A 24786-nucleotide genomic window follows, 5' to 3' on the forward strand; every position below is an offset into this window, starting at 1 on the left:
GGTTCGCACTGAAGGAGGGGAAACACCCCTAGTGGGTCCCAGGAACGAAGGGGAAGTGGAAGTCAATGGCAAGGCATGCAAGGCTCTCATTGACTCCGGCTTGCAGATCACCAGTATCACCAGTATACCAACTACTGGCAGAGCCACCCAGTTCTACAGAAGCAGAAGCTACAATCTTCTAAAATACCAACAGAGGGTGCAGCAGGTCAGACCGGTTGTGCTCCAGTTAGAGTGATGAATCTTTCCCAACGAGTCATTATGATCAAATGACACACAAGTCTGGCCAGTGCAGTCCTGGTGGACAAGGTGGTAGAGTTCCCTGATAAAAAGCATGGTGAAGCTGGGAACAGAGGGTCATGTCTCAGTCTGGACCAAGTAGTGACTAGCTGCGGGGTTGACCTAAGTGAAGCAGCGGTGGAAAGTGAGGACCAACATGCTCTACTTAAGGATCTGCTAGACAAGAATGCAGATGTGTTCTCCCAACATCCCCCAGACTATTGTCACACCACAACAGTACAACATGAGATTCCCCTGGTTGACCCGAGGTCTTTCCGACTGCCAAAAATACCCCCCTCCCAGTGGCAAGATGTGAGGCAGTTATTGATGGAGATGGAGACAGCAGGAGTCATTCGCCCCAGTAAAAGTCCGTACGCATCCCCTGTGGTGGTTGTGACCAAGAAGGATGGGTCACTCCGATTGTGTATTGACTACCAGAAGCTCAACTCCTGCAGCACCCAAGATGCATTCCCTCTGCCAAGGATAGAGGAGACTCTAGAGGCTTTAGGACAAGCAAAGTACTTCTCCACCCTTGACCTTACATCGGGATACTGGCAGGTGGAGGTTGCGGAACAAGACAAGCACAAGACAGCATTCAGCACTCCCATGGAGCTGTTTGAGGCCAATAGAATGCCTTTTGGGCTACAAAACGCACCCTCCACCTTTCAAAGGCTGATGATCTCCTGTTTCCGGGACTTAAATTTCACCCATCTCCTTATTTACCTTGACGACATTATCATTTTCTTTATCATTATTCATTTTTCAAGTCCTTTAATGAACATCTAGAGAGACTCCAGCTGGCTTTCGATAGGCTTTGGGAGCATGGCTTAAAACTGAAACCATCCAAGTGCCAGCTTGTGAGGAAGGAAGTGCAATACTTGGGTCACTTGGTGTCTGCGGAGGGCATCAGGACAGACCCAGAAAAGATCAACGAGGTTAAGGATTGGGAGAGGCCTACTAATCGTATGGAAGTACTCCTGACCAGCCATTTCTGTGGCCCGCTGAATGTGGTCTTTAAAAGAAAAGCTGATAAGTGCACCAGTGCTAGACTATCCAGACTACAGTCAGCCCTTTCTGCTGCAGACCGATGCCTCAGGAATGGGGCTTGGTGCTGTGCTAGTACAGGTCCAAGATGGGGTGGAATGGGTTATTGCGTATGCGAGCAGAGGCCTGAGCCCACCTGAAATGAGGTATCCGGCACACAAGCTTAAGTTCCTTGCTCTCAAGTGGGCCGTGATGGATAAGTTCCATGACCACCTCTACGGACGCAAGTTCTCTTTTCTGACAGACAATGACCCGCTGAAATATGTAATGATCTCAGCCAAACTCGACGCCACAGGTCAACGATGGGTTTCTCATTTGTCCATATTTGACATTGACATCCAGTATCAGAGGGGACAGGATAACTCCAACGCTGACGCCCTCTCGCGTATGTCCAATCAGGAGGTGGCGGGGACCCTGCAGTCCTGCCCGCAGCAGTTGAGGACTCGAGGACCGAGACATGAGGAGGCACAAACCACCCAGGAGCCTGAGGAGGTCTCAGGCGAGGACGCAGCTGTTACGGAGGAGCCTGAAAGCGGTCGGCCACTGGAGCCCAGTGAGGTGTATGTGGATGTGGGGATGGAGGCATTGCCTGCTATGACCACACAGGCGCTTCGAGCGGGGCAGAAGGAAGACAGAGTCATCGGTCCCAAAAGCTGCGTGAAACCATCAAAACAGCCCTTCACAATGACTCAGGACATCTGGGATTTGAGAGGACACTACTGTGAGAGGTGCTGCCTTAGAAAAACTCCCACAGCCAACGTCAGGGCCCCCTTGTCAGTGTCCATACCAGTGCCCCCATGGAGCTGGTCTGTGTGGACTTCTTAATGCTGGAGAAGTCCAAGGGTGGTATGGAGAATGTTCTCATTGTTATGGATCACTTTTCTTGCTACGCACAGGCCTACCCCTCCAGAGACCATAAGGCAGGCACAGTAGCCAGGGTCTTGTGGAGGAATTTCTTCTGCTATTTTGGGATCCGTGCAAGGGTACACTCTCAAGGGCGCAATTTTGAAAGTGCAATTGTGAAGGAGCTATGCAAGTGTGCTGGCATCACTAAAACCCACACCACGCCCTAATCACCCGTGATTGTAGAGGGGGCAAGTCAGATGGTGAGATACACTATATTACCAAAAGTATTCGGTCACCCATCCAAATGATCAGAATCAGGTGTCCTAATCACTTGGCCTGGCCACAGGTGTATAAAATCAAGCACTTAGGCGTGCAGACTGTTTTTACAAACATTTGTGAAAGAATGGGCCGCTCTCAGGAGCTCAGTGAATTCCAGCGTGGAACTGTCATAGGATGCCACCTGTGCAACAAATCCAGTCGTGAAATTTCCTCGCTCCTAAATATTCCACAGTCAACTGTCAGCTTTATCATTACAAAATGGAAGAGTTTGGGAACAACAGCAACTCAGCCACGAAGTGGTAGGCCACGTAAACTGACGGAGAGGGGTCAGCGGATGCTGAAGTGCATAGTGCAAAGAGGTCGTCGACTTTCTTCACAGTCAATTGCTACAGAGCTCCAAACTTCATGTGACCTTCAGATTAGCCCAAGTACAGTACGCAGAGAGCTTCATGGAATGGGTTTCCATGGCCGAGCAGCTGCATCGAAGCCACACATCACCAAGTGCAATGCAAAGCGTCGGATGCAGTGGTGTACAGCACGCCGCCACTGGACTCTAGAGCAGTGGAGACGCGTTCTCTGGAATGATGAATCACGCTTTTCCATCTGGCAATCTGATGGACGAGTCTGGGTTTGGAGGTTGCCAGGAGAACGGTACATTTCGGACTGCATTGTGCCGAGTGTGAACTCTGGTGGAGGAGGAATTATGGTGTGGGGTTGTTTTTCAGGAGTTGGGCTTGGCCCCTTAGTTCCAGTGAAAGGAACTTTGAATGCTTCAGGATACCAAAACATTTTGGACAATTCCATGCTCCCAACCTTGTGGGAACAGATTGGAGCGGGCCCCTTCCTCTTCCAACATGACTGTGCACCAGTGCACAAAGCAAGGTCCATAAAGAATAAAGACATGGATGACAGAGTCTGGTGTGGATGAACTTGACTGGCCTGCACAGAGTCCTGACCTCAACCCGATAGAACACCCTTGGGATGAATTAGAGCGGAGACTGAGAGCCAGGCCTTCTCGACCAACATCAGTGTGTGACCTCACCAATGCGCTTTTGGAAGAATGGTCAAAAATTCCTATAAACACACTCCTCAACCTTGTGGACAGCCTTCCCAGAAGAGTTGAAGCTGTAATAGCTGCAAAAGGTGGACCGACATCATATTGAACCCTATGGGTTAGGAATGGGATGGCACTTAAGTTCATATGTGAGTCAAGGCAGGTGAGCGAATACTTTTGGTAATATAGTGTAAGTGAGGCAGGCATTGAATTGGAGGGCGAAGAGGAAACAGGGGGTGATGGTTCAGATGAGATTCTGGACAGGGCCCTGATTGGAACAGCCGATGAAGGGCGGGGGCAAATGAGCACAGAGGAGGCTGACATGTGGACAGAAGAAACAAGTAATGGAGAGGGAGTGCCACTCAAGGGCCCAACCCTCCAAGGTATCATAGAGGTGCAGTTATGGGAACGCTCCTGCTACAAGATGAGATGCTCTGGAATCGGTTTCACTGTTTCTGAACTGTAGGATTTTTATTGCAGGTTTTCTGGGAGCCCCAGTTAAAGACATCGAGAACTTACAGATGTTGGCCTTAACGTGTCAGCGTGGATAGACGTCTATTCCAGTCCTGTCTACACCACACCAGACTTCTCTCTGCATTGTGTAGATGGCTGACTACCACCAAGTTCTCTTCAGGTGTATAGAAACATAACAAAGGGACCAACTGAATACTGCAAGAGCAAAGAACTTGCCTTACTTCAGAAATAAATGTTAACTGCAAAGGAGAATAATTTATCCACTATATTTCTCTGTGCTCTGTTTTCAAGGGTAACATTTATTTATAAAGTGTTTACTGTGTAAGGTATAGTTTAAAAATCCTGTGATCTACTGACACTAATGTTGTTCCACACCTGTATGTGTTTCTTTTGTGGAACACCATTCCTCACCTTTCATGTATTTTATAGAAGAAAGAGGCAGTGATAGTGAATGGTGACTGAGGCTCTTAACGTTCTGCCTTACATCTCCTTATAAAAGTCAGACAGGTTTGGAACAAAAGAAGAGTGTGTATATTATGACAAGTTTCGTTTTGGGGTAAACTATCTCTTTTAATTTGTAACTTTGAGACTAGTGATATTAGCGTATAATTTATTTTTATTAATCTATTTGTGAATGCATGGGTGTGAAGGCATTTTTCTATATTTGGCTATTTAGTCTTAAGATTTATATACTGCAGAAAGTTTATTCTGAAGATGTATTTGTAAAACAGTGAGTAACGGAATGTGATGTGTGTTTAAAAAATTATTATATATATATCGGCTGATTTATCTATTTATTTGAGTATTTGCGAGTTTAAAAACAATTAGAAAATGCGTTGATTGTGTGAAGTCGTTTCAGCGTACATTAAGCAAACCAATGACATCGCTTCTGCGTTTGTTTTCAGTGGCGTGTACGACGTTGGTTCAACACGACTTCGATAAGCAAAAAGATGTTGGATCAACGTCACAGATCAACGCTGTTTCCATGCCGACAGAGAGAGACATCGATTCTGTGTTGCTTCTATGTCAGTTTGCTATCTGGGTTTATACATATTTTCTGATCTAGTTACCGTAATAAAGTAAACAAAATAGTTGCAGTGTTGTTATGTAGCAATATCCATGCACGCAGAGGCGTATCTACAGAGCAGGCAAGGCCAGCAATTACCTGCTGCCCCACATTCTGAGAGGCCCCTGAGGGCTGATCTTTTAAATCATCAAAAATTTACATCTTATAATAATGTGCAGCAACATCTCAGCAACCCCCTTTAGGGGCACTGTCTCGTTTGTGACTTGTTTATGCTTCTGCGCCACCCCTTCACACTCGAGTCGCACAAGCTTTAACTCCTGAAGATGAAGAGGACATACTGTATCTATCTGGCAGCCAGAAGCACAAGAGAAAACAAGAAGAGGAGGAAAAGAGGAAACAGGACAGCGGTAAGTGATGGAGATAATGAGGAATGAATTAAGGATAACTAAAGACAAACAAACCCACATCTTGTTGTCCAATTTCAGTTTTAGTTCACCTTATTATTTGCAAGATGAATTACTGGTGCTAGTTAGCTAGGGTTAGCATGTTTTGAGTAGAGTTAGCAGTTCTTAATGTGGTCTGCAATGCAATAGATGTTACCTGGAATGATGCGCAGGACACCGGCGGCGCTGCTTGGAAAGTATCAGTGCTGTACTGTGTCTCTTGCTCCTGTGGATCAATACTGTACGTTAGTGAATATGTTAGTTAATATTAGTTAACATGACATTAAACCTAATTTACATGTAGACAGATCATCGTTCATTTAAAAATCCAGTTTAAAACCAACAACACACCGAGGTGCTACTAAAATCACAACTGCTTACCTGTTCTTCAGGTGACGATGGAGTAATGTCCTATTTCCCTTCTCTTTGTGTTTTCTTCAAACTTCAGAGCAAAGGAGACAAAACAAACATCTGCCGAACAAGAACCTGCTGCTGAACCTGCAGTCAAAAGCAACCAGAACTTCAACCAGCAACAAAACCCCCACAATCCTAAACTACAGCGATACACAACGACGCAAAATAGAAAATAATTCAGCAACAAACCCCCACAATCCTAAACTACAGCGATACACGACGATGCAAAATAGAAAATAACTCAACAACAAACCCTCACAATCCTAAACTACAGCGATACGCGATGACGCAAAATAGAAAATAATTCAGCAACAAATCCCTACAATCCTAAAGTACAGCGATACACAACGATGCAAAATAGAAAAGAATTCAGCAACAAACCCCCACAGTCCTAAACTACAGCGATACACGACGACGCAAAATAGAAAATAATTCAGCAACAAACTCTCACAATCCTAAACTACAGCGATACACGACGACGCAAAATAGAAAATAATTCAGCAACAAACCCCCTCAATCCTAAACCTCTGAATCTTTTGATTCCTTTCACCAAAATGACTCGTTCAGATTCATTCAGTGACCCTTTCCATAAGTTAATAATTCGGCAACAAAGAGAATTTGCAGATTATTGGTTCCTTTAATGATGTCAATAATAAATTTACAGGATCTGGGGCCTCATTTCTAAAACTTTGTGTGGATGCCAGGGTGAAAGTGTGCATATGCACAAAGCCCAGAAAACTGCATGCACGCAAAAATAAAATCAGGTTTATAAAACTTTGCAAATGCGCACCTGCATGATGACACCTGAAGCAATCTTCCACCTGTAGCAGTCTCCTACATCCAGACAGTGCAGTCGCCCTTGAAGCAGGCCAGTGGTTTGGGCTGAATGCACGTGAGAGAGCGTGTCATTGTATAGTGTATAGTGTATACCCTTACTCCTGTACAGTCCTGCGTGGTGCGCGTCGGTACCGTTACTCCCGTATAGTCCTGCGTGGTGCGCGTCGGTACCCTTACTCCCGTATAGTCCCGCGTGGTGCGCGTCGGTACCGTTACTCCCGTATAGTCCCCCGTGGTGTGTGTCGGTACCGTTACTCCCGTATAGTCCCGCGTGGTGTGTGTCGGTACCGTTACTCCCATATAGTCCTGCGTGGTGCGTGTCCGTACCGTTACTCCTGTATAGTCCTGCGTGGTGCGCGTCGGTACCCTTACTCCCGTATAGTCCTGCGTGGTGTGTGTCGGTACCGTTACTCCCATATAGTCCCGCGTGGTGTGTGTCGGTACCCTTACTCCCGTATAGTCCTGCGTGGTGCGCGTCGGTACCGTTACTCCCGTATAGTCCCCCGTGGTGCGCGTCAGTACCCTTACTCCCGTATAGTCCCGCGTGTTCCGTGTCGGTACCCTTACACCTCTATAGTCCCGTGTGGTGCGCGTCGGTACCGTTACTCCCGTATAGTCCTGCGTGGTGTGCGTCGGTACCATTACTCCCGTATAGTCCTGCGTGGCGCACGTCGGTACCGTTACTCCTGATGTGTAATGATCTGTGGTTCAGACTCCAGTGACTTCAGCTGCCAGTCTTACAGTTTATTCCTTTCAGATATTAATATCACTTCTTCATCACTTCTTGTTCCATATAAATATTCTCTTTCTTTATGGCTTATTATTTGTTATTTATTTAATTAAATATCTCTCTGTAGTCACTAATGCATCTTTTATTTAAATAACACTTTAACAGTTGGCTTTATTGCCATTTACAGTAGCTACATGTCTCTCCTCAGTGTGGTCGTGTTTATCTACTGAACTCCAGAATAAAGACCTCAGCAGCAGGTAAATTAAAGACAACACTGACCCCTACTGGCCTGTCTGTGACATTACACATTAAATCCACACTTTTTCATATTATATGTACTCAGCTCTTTAAGACTGATGGTTAGCTCAGTTACCTCAGATTTTACCTCAGATTAGCTCAGATTTTCTCAGTTACCTCAGATTAGCTCAGTTAGCACGTCTCAGATTTCAGTTACCTCAGTTATCTCAAAATTCATTGAAAATTCATTCTTCTTGTGAGCTGAAAACCATTTAGGCAACATCTCTCAAGCGTCATGCGGTAACCATGGAGATTTCTGAGTTGTCTTCTTAAGTGACGGAAACTAATTTGGAAATTTTCTAGCACTGACAAACATGAGGTTCGATAGATAGCTGGATAGCTAGAGGGATGAATGGACAGATATATAATTAGATAGATACATAGATAGATAGATAGACAGACAGACAGATAGATATTCGTTATTCATCCCAAAGGGGAAATTTAGGATTAATATAGTAAAATTCCACACAGGCACCCAGGAGCAGGATCAAACTCGGAGGAAAGCGCTACAATAGGCTAGTGTCACTGTGATTGACAGGGGAGAGTATGCCCCTCCCACCCAGAGAGCACAGCCAGGTTATCCCTCTTGTACTCTTGGCCACGAAAGGCTGTGGCATTGTGGGGACTTAAACTCGTGATCTCCAAGCGAAAGCAGGGTTTTTGATGTTCCTTACCAATAAACTCCAATCTGACCCGTGATATTTTGCGTTGTCACTTCAGAGCTCGTTACGGTTCCTGATTATAAAAATAGTCTGTTTGTTGTTTATCCTCTGATCCGTTATGATTCTAGTGTGTTTCAGTGAGATGGCCATGACTGGTGATCAGAGAGCACAAAAATATCTCCCCATAAAGACATCATTACACTCCTTACAAAATAAAACACTGTATGTATAGTCAGTAAACCTGCGCTTTTTACACTGAACAGAGTTAGTGAGTAGTTTTGTTTAGGGCAGACGCTGCATTACTAGCGGCAGGTGTAAGTTTTTAGGTATGCTACTGTACTTGCTGGGACTGTTAATTTTTTAGTAGTTGGTGAACTCAAACGTAGCAGTCGTTTACGTTCACACTAAGCTGTGATGGAGCTTACGGTCTACAGCTGCAACCAGCTGCTGTTGTTTTAAAGCTGTGCTGTTTCAGAGTGACTCTGTCCCAGTGTAGATGCACAATTCCACTTCAACACTCTTCCTGTGCACTAGCCCTGCCCGTGGACCCGAGGTTTTACCAGTGAATGTGCTGATCACTGATCAGATCATCTGTCTCCCAACAGAGGATGGCTTACTTTTAGAGTCTGGTTCCTCTCAAGGTTTCTTCCTCATGTTGTCTCAGGGGGTTTTCCTTCACCACTGTCTCCTCTGGCTTGTTCATTAAGGATCTAAAACCAGACCTGCATTTCTGTAAAGCTGCTTTAGCACAATGTCCATCGTTAAAAATCACTATATAAATAAAATTGAACTGAGTGAAATCTGGCCAGTCTGGGTTTATATCAGATCTGATCTCACAGCACAGGTGAAATAACATCACAGTCTGAAATCTTGTGTTGGCTTTAATAAAACTCAGCAGGTCCAAAGTGCCAGTGCTGAAACCACAGTGGAGGTCAGGAGGTATCTGACTGATTTACATTTCTAGTGTTTAGCAGAGACTCTTATCCAGAGAGATTCATACCTCTAAGAACAGAAACCCACTGGAATCCTGGAGGACAAATTCTGCTTCTTTTACAGATGCAATAATGAAGCAGCTGCAGACTTAATCTACATTTGAATAAAGACAGAGTAAAGTATAACATTAAATAAAAGGATAAATGTTTTAAATATTTTCTGATGTTCCTAGTAAAAAGCCCCAGCAAAAATTATTTCCCAAAATAAAAACATACAAGTTTATTTGTGTTTTTCTGCATTTGTTTGTCTGAGGGAGGGAAGGAGAGGAGGAGTTGAGTGGCAGTAGCAGTGGTATGAAAACCCATGTGAGGATATGACCACACCAAGAGATTGAGTATAGAGGGAGAACAGGAGAGGATCAAGTACTGAGCCTTGTGGGACACCAGTGGAGAGTCTGCAGGGAGCAGATGTGGATCTCCTCCATGACACCACCGGCTGTACCACCAATTCCTAGACTCACACGTGTGTGTGAGGACACACCCAGTAAACACTGATCAGTCCCAGCTAGTGAACACGTGTGTGTGAGGACACACCCAGTAAACACTGATCAGTCCCAGCTAGTGAACACGTGTGTATGAGGACACACCCAGTAAACACTGATCAGTCCCAGCTAGTGGGAAAGTTACTGAGCAGCTCAGACTGACATGGAGCAGCTCACAGGGAGAGGAATCACAACAGACATGTGGGAAAAACATGAGCTTGCAAGGTTCACAAACCTGAACACTTCTGAAGAAAGTCAGAGCAGAAACAACGATGCAAAACAGAAAATAATCCAAACATGCTGTATGAAGTTATAAGTCTCTTCCCTCTGTTATTCCATTCTTATGTTTGAGCTTCAGGTTCTCCTCCTGCTCCAACATGCTTTCGTTCTCTGCCTGGTCCCTGATTTGTATGGCGCCATTCGAGCTCTGATGTCTTCCTGCTCCACTGCTGCTCCTCTGTACGACTTAATAGAGATGAAACGTATAAAAAGTCATTAAAGTGCACAGTATTAAATACTAATCACCAACTTCAAAACCTACACTCAATAAATTCATCACATCTCCTGAAAGGCTGAGGAATAAAATTAAGATGAATTCAGTTGAAAGTCTTTATTTATAAAGAGACTGTAGAGGATTTGCTTCTCAGAGTGAGACTGGAGGAATTCAGTTTTAAAGAGTCAGAGCATCGTATGTAATGCTGAGTGTTCAGATAAATATTTAAAACTATTAATAATCTGATGTTTAAACAGTTAACTGTTCTCTCTCAGTGATCATGTGAGATTACTGAATTAAACGTGGAACTATTCTGACAGTAAAAGTGTAATTTATAGGTGATAATTCTATTTATTTTGTGGAAGTGTGCATGCAGTGACTGAGTGGCGTCTAATCAGGGTGATGTGCTGTGGATTTTATTCTGCTTACAGCACACAGTCATGTGATCTCTGATGTCAAGGAGCTGCACGTGGCTGGTACTTACTTCATCTCTTTGGTAGAACTGAAGTCGTTTCCTCTGGTACCAGATTATCACAGGCAGCGCAACAACAAATATACAGTATATACAGTCAGGTCCATAAATATTGGGACAGTGACACAGTTTTGGTAATTTTGCACACCACCACAGCTGCAGCTGTGCCACTATCAGGACACTCACCCACGGTAGTTGAAGTCGTGCTCAAGTTGTTTCGTCAGGGATTTTCACAGACAGCACAATTCAATTCAAGGGGTTTTTGAATTTTGCATTAACCGTTTAGGAATTACAGCCATTTTTTACAGAGTTCCTCCATTTTCACAGGCTCAAAAGTAATGGGACAATTGACTGATAAGCAGTTTCATGGCCAGCTGTGGCCTGTTTCCTCCTTATATCACGATGAATTAAGGAGATAAAAGGTCTGGAGCTGATTCCAAGTGTTGAATTTGCATTTGGTAGCTGTTCATGGGAACTCTCAATATGCCGTCCAAAGAGGTGTTGATGCAAGTGAAGGAGGCCATCATTAGGCTGAAAAACCAAAACAGACCAATCAGAGAGATAGCAGAAACTTTAGGAGGGCCAAATCAACAATTTGGTACATTCTTAAAAAGAAGGAATGCACTGGCGAGCTCAGCAACACCAAAAGGCCTGGGAGACCACAGAAAACAACTAAAGTGGATGATGGCAGAATTCTTTTCTTATTGAAGAACAACCCCTTCACAACATCTAGCCAAGTCAGGAACACTCTGGAGGAGGTAGGCCTATCATTGTCAAAGTCTACAATCAAGAGCCACCTTCATGAATGTAAATACAGACGGTTTACCTCAAGATGCAAACCTGTGGTAACACTCAAGAACACAAAGGCCAGATTAGACTTTGCTAAAAAACCTCTAAAAAAAGCCTGACCAGTTCTGATGCAAGATTAACTTGTACCAGAATGATGGGAAGAGAAAAGTATGGAGAAGGAAAGGAAGGGCTCATGATCCAAAGCATACCACATCATCCGTCAAACATGTGGAGGCAGTGTTATGGCATGGGCATGTATGGCTGCCAATGGAACTGGGTCACTGGGGTTTATTGATAATGTGACTGTTGATAGAAGTAGCAGGATGAATTCTGAAGTGTACAGAGCTATACTTTCTGCTCAGATTCAGTCAAATGCTGCAAAACTGATAGGACAACGCTTCACAGTACAGATGGATAACAACCCAAAACATACTGTGAAAGCAGCCCAAGAGCTTGGAAATTAAATGTTCTTAAATGGCCGAGTCAGTCACCTGACCTCAACCCAACTGAGCTGCTTTTCACTTACTGAAGACAAATATGAAGGCAGAATGACCCACAAACAAGCAGCAACTGAAGATGGCTGCAGTAAAGACCTGGCAAATCATCTCAAGGGAGGAAACTCAGCATTTGGTGATGTCCATGGGGTCCAGACTTCAGGTAGTCATTGACTGCAAAGGATTTACCTCCAAGTAATAAAAATAATCCTAATATTTATGATTATATTAGTTTGTCCCATTACTTTTGAGCCTGTGAAAATGGAGGAACTCTGTAAAAAATGGCTGTAATTCCTAAACGGTTAATGCAATATTTTTGTTAAACCCCTTGAATTAAAGCTGAAAGGCTACGCATCAGTCACATCTTGACTGCTTCATTTCAAATCCACTGTGGTGGTGTACAGAGGCAAAATTACCAAAACTGTGTCACTGTCCCAGTATTTATAGACCTGACTGTAACACATTAAACCTAAATCAGTAAGAGTGTATAAGCTATACAGCAGGTAAAGACACTTACTCTCGATGCTGAGACGCAGGTCATTAATGTCTTCACCATCACACTCACACGTGTATAAACCCCTCATACTGTAATCAGCTGCAGTGATGGTGAGGGTGAGATCTCCCTTCAGGTACTGATCATGGGACATTTTAAATCCCTCCTTTAGTGACCAGCAGGATGTCTGATCACACCGAGCCACTGCATCATCTCGGTTACTGAACAGAGTCCATTTGGCCTCACGAGAACATTTCCGTTCACAGGGCAGAGCAGCAGCCTGATTAAACTTCACCTGTACAGTAGTGACAGCTGATACAGGTACTGAAAGAGAGAAGCAGGTAAACAGAATAAAATATAAACCTATACATGCACATATGATTAAATTAAAATTAAAATGTGTATATTTCACACATTTCAGTATAAAGACTTCCTATAAAACACTTTGTATTTATAAATAAAACAATATGCACATGTGACCTGGTTGCAAGAAAACCATAAGAGACCAGAACCTGTCATAAGAGAACTACAGATTCTTTCAAGAATCAGACTGATGTTAGCTAAAATGTTCTTCAGTTGTTATTATGGATTAGCACTAAAGGACAGCGAGTGCTGTTCAGCTAAACTAACAGTGGAACTCTAGAAGATCCTTACGGTATGATTTTTTAGCAGGCTATACAGGTTTATTAAAGCAATGTAAATGAGTTATTTTAGCTAACTAGCAAGCTAAGCCTGTTAAACTGTTGATTATCTGATAGTAACGCAGTGAAAACAGTTGTGTTTATAATCACATTTCTGATTCTGACGCTCAAAAGCACAGCTCAACGTTTTAGAAAACAAATTCTGGCTCAGCTCTTAAATCATTATAGTCTCCTGCATTGTTTCTGCAACCAGGAGGTGCAGCTGATGTCACACTAACGTCTCTCACTCAGGAGTCTATAATTCATGTTTTATATCATATATGATCTGTATACGTACATTTTAAACAATATTGCTGTTTTACATTTCACTAAATGTTATTATACGCTTTTCTCTTTCCATTATAATCACAACTGATTAAATAGCAGCATAAAATAAAAAGAAAAAATATGTGTTTTTTATTTACTGAAATGATTTCTAAACATATATGCTAACGAATCAGAAAAAAACCTAAAAGTACTGACACTTTCAGCCTCATCACTAAATCCAGAGTAAATAAACAGAATAAATCTAAAAGCCTCCATCCCGACAGGCTCCACCCCCTTTCCCCTGGTGACTGGTACACTGCTGCTGTTTGGCCTGTATTTGCATATGGAACCTGATTGGCTCTTATATTTGATGACGCAGTAACACTCTCCTGTAACTCAGGTTTGTTTCTTAATAGAAGGATTTTCACACTTTGATCCTCTGAACTCTGAAATTAAATCCTGAGAAAGTAAATGTAATTAATCCTAAAACATGTTTAATAGAGGTTTGTAAGACTGTAAGAGGAACTCGCTGAGCCCAGTGTGAGCAGTGAGACTGAAATCACACTCACCTGTGATGAACGTGAGGATGAATAAAAGCAGGACATGGTGAGGAACCCTGCAGGACTCCATGTCTGAGACACAACACCACCAGCAGCACTGCACAGGTGAGAACAGGTGAGGAATTAACCAGGTACCTAAACACAATAACTGCAGTGGGAAAGCTTAAGAACAAAGAACGTCATGGAGAGTAGAGACAGGAACCTGACACACCACACACACACACACACACACACTCACACACACACACTCACTCACACACACTCACTCACACACACTCACTCACACACACTCACTCACACACACACACACAAGAATGAATAACAGAAGAAATTGTGAACTAATATTATTAGTGATGACAGATGAGGAGGGAAAAGCATACAGAAATTTTACCCATGATAAGAACTTTGGGCCCAAACCGAATTTCTTTAAACAGCTGAAAAGATCCACTTCTCTCTATCAAAAGCTTTTTCAGCATCTAGAGATATTATAATTTCTGGTATAAGCTTATTTATATAAAGGGAGTAAATAATATCAAATACTCTGTGAATATTAAAAAAAGAAAATCGATTTTTTATGAATCCGGTCTGGTCCGGTGTTATGATGGAAGGTAGAACATTCTCCAATCTTCGGGTTAAAACTTTGCCAATATTTTACAGTCCACATTAAGCAACGACACAGGCCAAAACGATCCACAGTTAAGGAGGTCTTTCCCTTTCTTAAGTAGCACTGAAACTGCTGCTTGATAAAATGTATGTGGAAGACGGTCTACAAGAAATGATTCCTCACATACTGCCAGTAAAAGAGGTTTTAGTTTTTCCTTGAACATTTTTAAAAATTCTACTGTGAAACCATCAGGGTCTGGGGTTTTTGAGTTTTGCATATTTAAAAGAGCCAAATTAAGTTCTTCTAGGTTTAGGGGCTTCTCTGGTTCTGCTTCATCATCTACAAGAATTTTGGGGGGAAAAAATCAAGTTCGGATGGGTCGTGCTCAATTTCAGACGAATATAAGGAAGTATAGAATTGTTTTAAAAACTGAATTCATTTCTAATTCATCCTTTGTGACTTTACCATCATCCTTACGGATGTACGTTATTATATTAGAAGGTGATTTGTGTGAGAATTTGAACGCTAATACAATTTAGAACGAGACTGAAGAAGTCGTTCCGTTTGTTCAGTTGTTATTCGGTCAGTCTCAGTTTGCAGCCTTGTTCTTTCTGTAAAAAGTTCAGATGAAGGCTTAGTTGCGTATTTTGAGTCTAATTGTTTAATCTGAGTGATGAGATCATTCCAGTGCTGTTTACTTTTCTTTTTTTACTCTCCCAAGATGAAAATGAAATTATTTCCTCCATCAAGCAAGCTTTTAAAGAGTGTAGCTTCACTCTCATCTGGAGAATGGTTGAGAGATAAAAAAGACATCATTTTATAAATGTTGCCTTTTTTCACTTTTTTCACAAAACCACAAAGCTAAAGCAGCAATAAAACCGGAAATGAAGAACCAGGTGTTCTTCCTGAAAGCGCTGAAGCGCACACACAACCACAGACACACCACAGACACACACACACACCCACACCACAGACACACACACAGCGAGCTCCTACACACCCACACACACACACACACACACACACACACACACACACACACACAGCTCCTACACAGCCAAAGCACCTTAACTTTCTATAAAACGATTATTTTAAATAGATCAGTAACAAAACAAACACACAACAATTCATAGTATCTGTGAGTATACAGGCTAAAAAATGGCAATATAGATCGAAGTTTAAAGAGACAATAATAATAATAATAATAATAATAATAATAATAATAATATAGTTTCTTAAAAAAAGGTTTTTTTTGTAAATTTATTTTTATCTGGCTTAAAACTTTTTAGAGTCTCATATATATATATATATATATATATATATATGACACTCTAAAAAGTATATATATATATACACACACATATTTATATAAATCTTTTAGCCTGTATACTGATAGATACTGTCAATTGCCGTTGTTCGTTTTGTGACTTATTTAATTAAAATGATCGTCGTGTAGAAAGTTAAGCTGCTTTTTACGTGCGGCTTCATTAACCGTGCTTTCAGGAGGAGCAGTGAGATTACTCGCAGTGTCAGGAGCCTTTCTGTTGTTTAGCCTGAGATAGCAAGCTCACTACATTAACGATATTTTCTCTAGTAAATACACCACTGTTTGGCGTTTATTAGCAAAAACAATAAAAACACTAAACACTACTCAAAATAACAATCCGGTATTTCTGTACAACTATTTACAGAACTATTTACTGTCGGGTGTTTTATTTATTTATTTATTTATTTATTTTCCACGGCGGCCATTTTACAGAAACTCTTCATGACGAGTTTATTAAAAGTGCAGCTCTGTATTAACACATAAACTCATCTCAGTCGCTTAAACTGTAATATTTATATAACATTTGTGTGTTATAATATCTGTAATTAACTCACCGTGTGAAGGTTGAAAACTCAGTTTGCTCCACTCTGCTCCGTGCCGCTGAAGCTTCACCTTTTACACTTTCATATTCGATTCACGCATGCGCACTTCACTCTCACAGCTAGTGATCTGTAACAGCCTGCATCAGTCTTTTACAGGGTTTTTTTTTTAAAGTTGCGTTTTTTCTCAGTCTGTTTTAAAGTCAAAGTCAACTTTATTGTCAATTCTGCTATATGTACAGGACACACAGAGGATTGAAATTTCGTTTCCCTCAGAACCATGGTGTGAGAAACCAACATAACAAGACAAATGATTAAAAAAGTAAAATAAAATGAAATATGTGCACTATAGACATTCACGGCACATGTGAGTGTGTAGATATTTACATTTTAATGCAAACGAGAGAGCAGCAGTAGTAAAAGTGGCTTGTGCATTTGTGTGATTTGGGGTGTGTGTGTGTGTGTGTGTGTGTGTGTGTGTGTGCAGTTACAGTTCGGTGACTCTTAAGGCAGAGAGGGGAGAGAGTTGAGCTTTCTGACAGGCTGGTGGCTGAAGCTGTTCTTCAGTCTTGTGGTTCGGGCCTGGAGGCTGCAAAATCTCCTCCCCGATGGCAGAAGACTAAAGAGGCCTTGTAAGGGGTGGGTGAGGTCCCCCGCTATGCTGAGGTCCCCCGCTATGCTGAGTGCTTTTTGGGGTCCCCCGCTATGCTGAGTGCTTTTTGGGGTCCCCCGCTATGCTGAGGTCCCCCGCTATGCTGAGTGCTTTTTGGGGTCCCCCGCTATGCTGAGTGCTTTTTGGGGTCCCCCGCTATGCTGAGTGCTTTTTGGGGTCCCCCGCTATGCTGAGGTCCCCCGCTATGCTGAGGTCCCCCGCTATACTGAGTGCTTTCCGGGTTAACTGGGTGCTGTAAATGTCTGTGAGGGAAGGTAATGTGGCACTGATGATTTTTCCTGCTGCGTTCATTATGCGTTGCAGTGTCTTCTGGTTTTGAGCAGTGCTGTTCCCAAACCACACAGTGATGCAGCTGGTCAGGATACTTTCAATGGTGCCACGGTAGAATGAGTACATGATGGGTGTCGGGACTCTGGCTCTTCTCAGTTTGCGGAGGAAATAGAGGCATTGTTGTGCTTTCATGGCCAGAGATGCAGTGTTGGTGGTCCAGGAGAGGTCCTCTGTTATGTGCACACCCAGAAACTTGGTGCTGCTCACCCTTTCCACAGCAGCACTGTTGATGATCAGAGGAGGGTGCTGAGTGTGTGCTCTCCGAAAGTCGACAACAATCTCCTTTGTCTTCTCTATGTTTAGAGAGAGATTATTGTTGGTTTGTAGTCAGTGATGGTTTGGATTCCCTGCCACAGGCTCCTTGTGTCTCTGCTGTCTTTAAAGTTGTGGGTTATCCTCCTGGCGTATTGTCTTTTGGCCTTTTTGATGCCACGGGACAGGCTGGCCCTAGCTGTTCTCAGGTCGTCGTCATCGCCGGCCCTAAAGGCAGCATTTCGTGCCTTCAGCAGGTTATGGACCTCTCCTGTCAGCCATGGCTTCTGAGTGCCTCGTTCCTATCATTGTTGTTAGAGCTGGGTGGAATGTAAACAGTGACCAGCAGAATCACTGTGAACTCCCTCGGAATGTAGACAGGTCGGGACTTGACGATTATAAACTCCACAAGGGGAGAGCAGTGTCTGCAGACTACCACAGTATCACGACACCAAGCATCATTGATGTAAACACAGACCCCGCCACCGCAGGTCTTACCGCTCTCGACGCCGCCGTCCACGTATATATTTAGCGCTTATTCCTCTCTGCTGTTAATATTTTATTGAACTAGACACAAACTACATGAATTACAAATCGAGCTAACACATTTTTCCCCTTGTGGTGCATAAATATTCCCACCCTTTAGAAATGTTGGTCCAGTGATACATGATAAACAATGTGCATTATGAAATATAGGCATCCAGTAAAACAGCTGTGTTTAATTTTAAAAACTGTGAGAAACTGAGTTTAATCATACTTTTATTCAGTGTACTACAAAATTAATGACACTGAAAATACGGAGACAAAAAATAAATAAATAAACAAAATTTGTACCATTTTCCAGTTTTAAAAGCTTCAGTACAAATTTACCGCTGTTGTTTCCATTCTCCATGAGTTTTTAATTGTTACAAATATACTGATGATATCTGCAATATATCATAGAAAAGTATATTGTGACATCATTTATCACAATATTATGTCATACTGCACAGCCCTATATGACACACACACACACACACACACACACACACACGTTAAGCTTTTGTCACAAAGGGGAAGGTCAGTATTTCAACATTTAGAGAGTAATCCTGCACTAAAGTAATGCCACACTTTGATTTCGTGTTGTAGCTCATGATCTTATTTGCATGTTGTTGTGGCTTCTGTAAACTGCAGGACTGATGTTATGGTTTAGATAGAAAAGGGGAGCTAAGATAAATTTATAGGTATAGAACAGATACTCATGCTTTTCTTCTGAGATACACTGACCAACCAAATTCTAAAACTCACCAACTCCATTCTAAAACTGTGTTCTGAGATGCTTTTCTGCTCACCGTGGTTGTAAACAGTGGTTATTTGAGTTATTTGAGTGAATTATTTGAGTGGTTGTTTGAGTGTTCCTGTCACCTGAATTAATGAGCAGGTGTACAGGTGTTCCTAATAAATTGGTCAGTAAGTGGACTTTACAGTGCGCGGTCAGCGGTCTCAAAATTGGTTGTGGGTGTATGGGGTGGCCTGGGTGGGTGTTTAAAAAGTACAATGTTCATAAACAATATCTGTGATGAGGAGCTGCTTTGCATTCATTTTATATTTAAAGGGGTCCCTGGCTGCAACATCTACTGCTTGAGGCATTTCTGTGCACTGTGTTTGGCTCGAGATTATTTTAGAGTTCTGAAATTATTTTTATAGATCTAGGTCTAGATTTGTATACAGTCAGATCCGTAAGTATTTGGACAGTGACACAATTTTCTTAATTTTGCTTCTGTACACCGCCACAAGGGATTTGAAATGAAGCAATCAAGATGTGATTGAAGTGTAGACTTTCAGCTTGGGGTTTAACAAAAATATTGCATTAACCATTTAGGAATTACAGCCATTTTTTAATGGAGTCCCTCAATTTTCACAGGCTCAAAAGTAACTGGACAAACTAAAATAATCCCAAATATTAGGATTCTAAAATAATGCTGAAGACCTACCTCCACATGTTTGAGTGGATCACCACCCATGAAGGATGGCGTAAAAGGGACTGGGCCCAAGCGCTTGCACCATTCCTCTCTGGGGAGGCCCAGCTGGCCTACTACGCCCTTGCACCAGAGGTGACTGCTGATTATGACATCCTCAAAGAAGAAATCCTGGTGTGGTGTGGTCTCTCCCCCTTCAACACGGTGGCAGAGTTCCACAAGTGGACCTACAATCCCAAAACCACCCCCAGAGCCCTGCTCTGCATCACGAAACACTGGCTGCAACCAGCTCACCGCTACGAAAGTAGCCGAGAAGTCACCGTGGATTGGTTCCCGAGAACTCTGCCGCCCGAAGAGTGCAAAGTGGCCAGGATGAGAGCCCCTGACAACCCCAGAGAGATGATCGAAGCACTAGCGTGTACCCAGACGACAGCACCGAGGACACCGGTCCCCCACTGTGCTGCACCGCGAGTCTACAACCACCACGCTTCCGGGACGCCTCCCAACTCCGTGCCACCACCACTCCTCCCTGCTCACCTGTGCCACCGCGACCCTATATATAGCTACATATATATAGCGACCCTCCTGTCCCATTCCTCACTGCAGCCCACAGTCCAGAAAGCCAGCCACACCCACTCTCCCTCCACCAGCACCACCATTCCCCATCACAACTCCACTAAATAAATTAATACACGTTTGTTTGCACTAACCCTGCCTGTTCTGATATATAAAATGTATATTTGCTTGTATGTATACTTTAGTTTTGCAAAGATTTTGGACTGGTCCTCGTAACCCAGTATACAACAAACACAAATGCAGCAGCAAGATTTCACTCCTCTTTTAAATTCAATTAAATTTTATTTCATTTATATAGCGCTTTTAACAATGGACATTATCACAAAGCAGCTTTACAGAAATCCAGATATAGCTTTAGATCCCTAATGAGAAAGTCAGAGGCAATGGTGGCAAGAAAAGACTCTCTGAAATGACATGAGGAAGAAACCTTGAGAGGAACCAGACTGAGAGGAAACACCTCCTCACTGCTCATCCACAGCTGCATACTATAAAGTCAAACAGTACTGAGTGTGTGTAAAACTGCTAAAGTTACTTGACATGAGCATGTATGCTACGACTTCCTATTGGGCTGCTGCTGTTGTCAAAATTAGCGTCCAGGGATGTAGGAAGTCAACACAAAGAATAAATTAATGAAAAAGAAATTAAAGATGTTTTTAGAATCGGGGAGGCTGTCTGTTACTAAAGGAATGAGATGTGTGGAGTAATGAATCAAACAGAAACCGAAAATGCTTAGCAGAAAAACTTTAGTGAGGAATTATGTCCATCAAAACACTCGATTGCTTTTCATATTTACAGTGATGACAGAAACGTCAAAGAGTAAGGGAGATGATATTTACAAGTTATATACATTAAAAAAAACTCAACAGTGTGAGACGTGAGCGGAGCTGAAAGCAAAGAAATTAATAAAACAAAACACTTACTAACTCCAACCAATTCAACACTAATCTAAACAAAGAAAAAGAAAACAAAACAAATCTTCAGCGTAAACGCCAACTAACTACTCTCACTAACAAAACATAAATACAAGCATTAGCTCCCGCTCCTATCCTAGTGTTTTTATACAAGCGATATTCTACATGTTGCTTTGTGTAGGTCACGTGACATACTAACCTCATCTCAACACTATGAGTCAAGAGATAAATCCAACCATCAACTCTTAAAGAGAGAAAGGGAATCAGATCACAGCACAATCGGGCAAACAGCCAGAGTCAAATCAGAGGCGAGTAAATACAACATGTAGAGTAAAGGGAGCGATCAGAAATAACTCAAGATAAACTAACAAATCATAATTGCACCAGAAACTCGAAAAGGATGGACAGCGTGACAAACAAGCGAGAACTATCAGCAAAGGAGAAACACACTCTCTCGTCTTACGTCATTTCCGAGTCCTTATAGTAGACTGAAGGTGCCTGATTGGTTCAGAGATGGGTGTCGTCATCACGTTGACAGGGAAGATCGACCGGTCGGTTGTCCAATCACAGGATCTAAAAGTGGTAACAGTCAAAACAAGGCAGATAGAAAAAGACAAACCTCCCACAATATTACGGGACGTAACAGTGCACAGGGGCATTGTCATGCTGGAACAGGTTTGGGCCTCTTACTTCCATTGAAGGGAAACTGTAATGCTACAATACACAAAGACATTCTATACAATTGTGTATTTCCCAAGTTTGGGGATGAACCACATATGGGTGTGATGGTGTGATTAGATAACTGCATAAATGTGCACTTGTACAGGTGTTCCTAATAAAGTGGACAGTGAGGGTAAAGTGGTAATTAAAAAAATTAGGGTGGTCAAGGCTTGGCGTCGCAGAAAATTCATAATGTCCATTTGGGGTCGTTTGCCAGAAAAGTGTTGGAACCCCTGACCTACAGCCTAAGAAGGAAGGTGCTAATGTCACGTGACTACCTAAAGCAAGAGTCGTGACTAAGGCCAGTTCTGAAACCTGAATTCAAATTCCAACTGCAAATAAATACAGCTTACAAAACTATATCAAAGTTATGAGTTTAACTTTTACAAATAAGAAGTAAATAATGAATTAATCGCAAAGCTTCTTTTCTGTGTCAGTAATCTCTCATAACGCCAGTTTACACTTCATTTCTTTCTTTCAGTTTATACAGATCTACGAAACTAAATATTTAGTACTATATAAAGTAATATTTATGTTTATCAGACTGTTCCTAACATTTGTAAAACGTATTGTATTACCTAGATTATGTGTGTAAGCACCAGATAGCAAAGAGAGGTGGATTCATGTGTATGTTCAGTTGTACAGGTCAGTATCAGTCATCAGTTAGTTTCCAATGTTGAAGCAACACTCACTGTTCGCTCGCTTTATCAGGACCAACACAAAGCAGCTATTCTGAGTTCTGCGCATGCGCGTCATTTGGATCGTAACGGCCAACTGCCGCTTCACGCTGAGGTAAAGTTAAGCGAAAATATATATTTTGTTCGCCGCTTTAATACAGTGGTTTCACTGTGTAATGTTAAATATCATGTTAGAGTTGTAATGGTTTATATTGTGAAGCTTTTATAACGCTTCATAATTGTGTAATTTATCGTCGTGTTTGTGCGCGAGCTAAAGCAGCAGCTAACTCTGAGGTAAACTTTACAACCGTTTTAGTTATTTAAACTGGCAACTTCAGCACGATAAACTTGACATTTATCACTTTCTAACTGTATTATTTGTTAGACTTTAAGGCAGTGAGGTGATTTCGAGTGGAAATGAGGCACAGAACTCTGTTAAAGCCTTTCTCAGAAGCTCCATGACGAGGCTGCGATGGTGTTTGGGTGTAGCAGCCTTTAGAACGGGGGGTTTCATGTCCCGCTCACATTTACAGCAATAATCATTTCATTTTAACAACTTTATTCTGATTAATCGCATTGTAGCCGTTCGCGTAACACGAAGGCTTTAAGACCCTGCAGAAGCCTCTGCCAGCTGGTTGCTTCCTCAGCGGACGGAACTAATGCGCAAGCTGCAATCCCATTGGCTAGCGCTCACCGGCTGCGCTTTGATTTCAGCAAATCAGTTCGGGCGAACGCGCACAACGTGATGAATATTTATGAGCCCAGCAGCCTATCAGGCGTTAGCGCGCCACTCTTTGCTCTCTAACAGATTCAGGGATAACTATTCTAACTAGCTGTTATCTAACGATAAACATTAACTAAAGCTGGCTACATAAAATACCACTAATGACTAGATTCATGAGAGGTCAGCTGATGCGTTAACACGTCACAGAAATGCAGTGATGTCATCAGCTTCCCAGCGAGTGTGTTTTGGGAAACAGTGAAATGACAGCAGCAGGAGCTTATGGCAGCGTCGCAGCTCTCTACTTCAGCGGCGCTGGCGTGACAGACACTGACCTGCTGACAGCAGGTGATCTACCTGAGGGAGGACCTGAGCCACTCCAGAAGTCGTCTTTGACGATCGTAAGTTAATGTTCATCAATAGATGAAAATATTTTAGAAAACTTTTAGTATATTTTTAATCTCAGACCTCATTATTGTTAGTCTTTTTCTTTTCCACAGAAACACGGAGTGACCAATAATGTCTCAAGCACCATCACCCTCCAATAATTCTCTAAGTTCTGTTTACTGTGAAAAATATGCGTTTTCATTCGTGTTGGAATCGACCCGTACGACTGACTTTCACCTGTGGAGCACAGAATGTGTTATTAATAGGATCAGCTGTTATTTCTGTATAATTCTAGAGGTTACGTGTGTAAGACTTGACATTTTTATAAATGAGCCACTGAAATACAGTTTCACTGTGTAACTGATGTCTTTTTCTTTTAGGGAGGAACTCCTCAGCAGAGCCACAGCACAGCACTGAATGCTAAAGGCTTTCCCATGTAGAACACTGATTACAATTTTACACCTTTGTAAGCTTTTGTATCTCAGCAGAGAGGATTTGTAAATGCGTGGATGAAACCTACATGGTGAGGAATAACACCATCAGAACAGATCTCAGTGGAAATAAGACAAACATGTTGCCTGTGCACTTACTGATGCACATGAATTAGCCTACTGTTGAAGCAAAATGACTTAAAATGTTTTCACACGTTACAGGCGAAGTAATATATTTACTTTTTTTCTTTAAAATGTTGCTATATTTATATTTTACATCATTTCTCTTTTATGAAAATTACATGTAATCCCAAAATGCCATGTTTTATTCAGAGCCTTTGTTGGAGTTTACAGGTATCATAGAGGTGCAGTTATGGGAACGCTCCTGCTACAAGATGAGATGCTCTGGAATCGGTTTCACTGTTTCTGAACTGGAGGATTTTTATTGCAGGTTTTCTGGGAGCCCCAGTTAAAGACATCGAGAACTTACAGATGTTGGCCTTAACGTGTCAGCGTGGATAGACGTCTATTCCAGTCCTGTCTACACCACACCAGACTTCTCTCCGCATTGTGTA

At 42.3% G+C, this 24786-nt stretch overlaps 2 protein-coding genes across 3 annotated transcripts in view; both read right to left on the minus strand.

Moving 5' to 3' along the window:
• The window catches only part of LOC128318065 (uncharacterized), a 147165-nt gene extending 129978 nt beyond the window's left edge, over positions 1-17187 (minus strand). For both annotated transcript variants that reach the window (XM_053233033.1, XM_053233031.1), the window contains exon 1: positions 16591-17187. The gene's annotated coding sequence lies outside the window, so the exon portion shown is untranslated. The remainder of the gene's footprint in view (positions 1-16590) is intronic.
• On the minus strand, positions 6475-12939 carry LOC128318066 (uncharacterized). Its single transcript, XM_053233035.1, has 2 exons — positions 12623-12939; positions 6475-10322 (listed from the first exon to the last, which is right to left on the minus strand). Exon 2 carries the CDS (start codon positions 7334-7336, stop codon positions 6692-6694), a length of 645 nt encoding a protein of 214 aa, XP_053089010.1. The 5' UTR covers positions 7337-10322; positions 12623-12939; the 3' UTR covers positions 6475-6691.
• Positions 17188-24786: the final 7599 nt, after the last annotated feature.

Source organism: Pangasianodon hypophthalmus, chromosome 4 (assembly GCF_027358585.1).
Source record: "Pangasianodon hypophthalmus isolate fPanHyp1 chromosome 4, fPanHyp1.pri, whole genome shotgun sequence".
Taxonomy (NCBI): Eukaryota; Metazoa; Chordata; class Actinopteri; order Siluriformes; family Pangasiidae; genus Pangasianodon; species Pangasianodon hypophthalmus.

Coding starts and splice junctions, on each gene's coding strand:
- LOC128318066 (XM_053233035.1), bottom strand. CDS start 7,336: ATGGTACCGACGCACACCACGCAGGACTATACGGGAGTAACGGTACCG.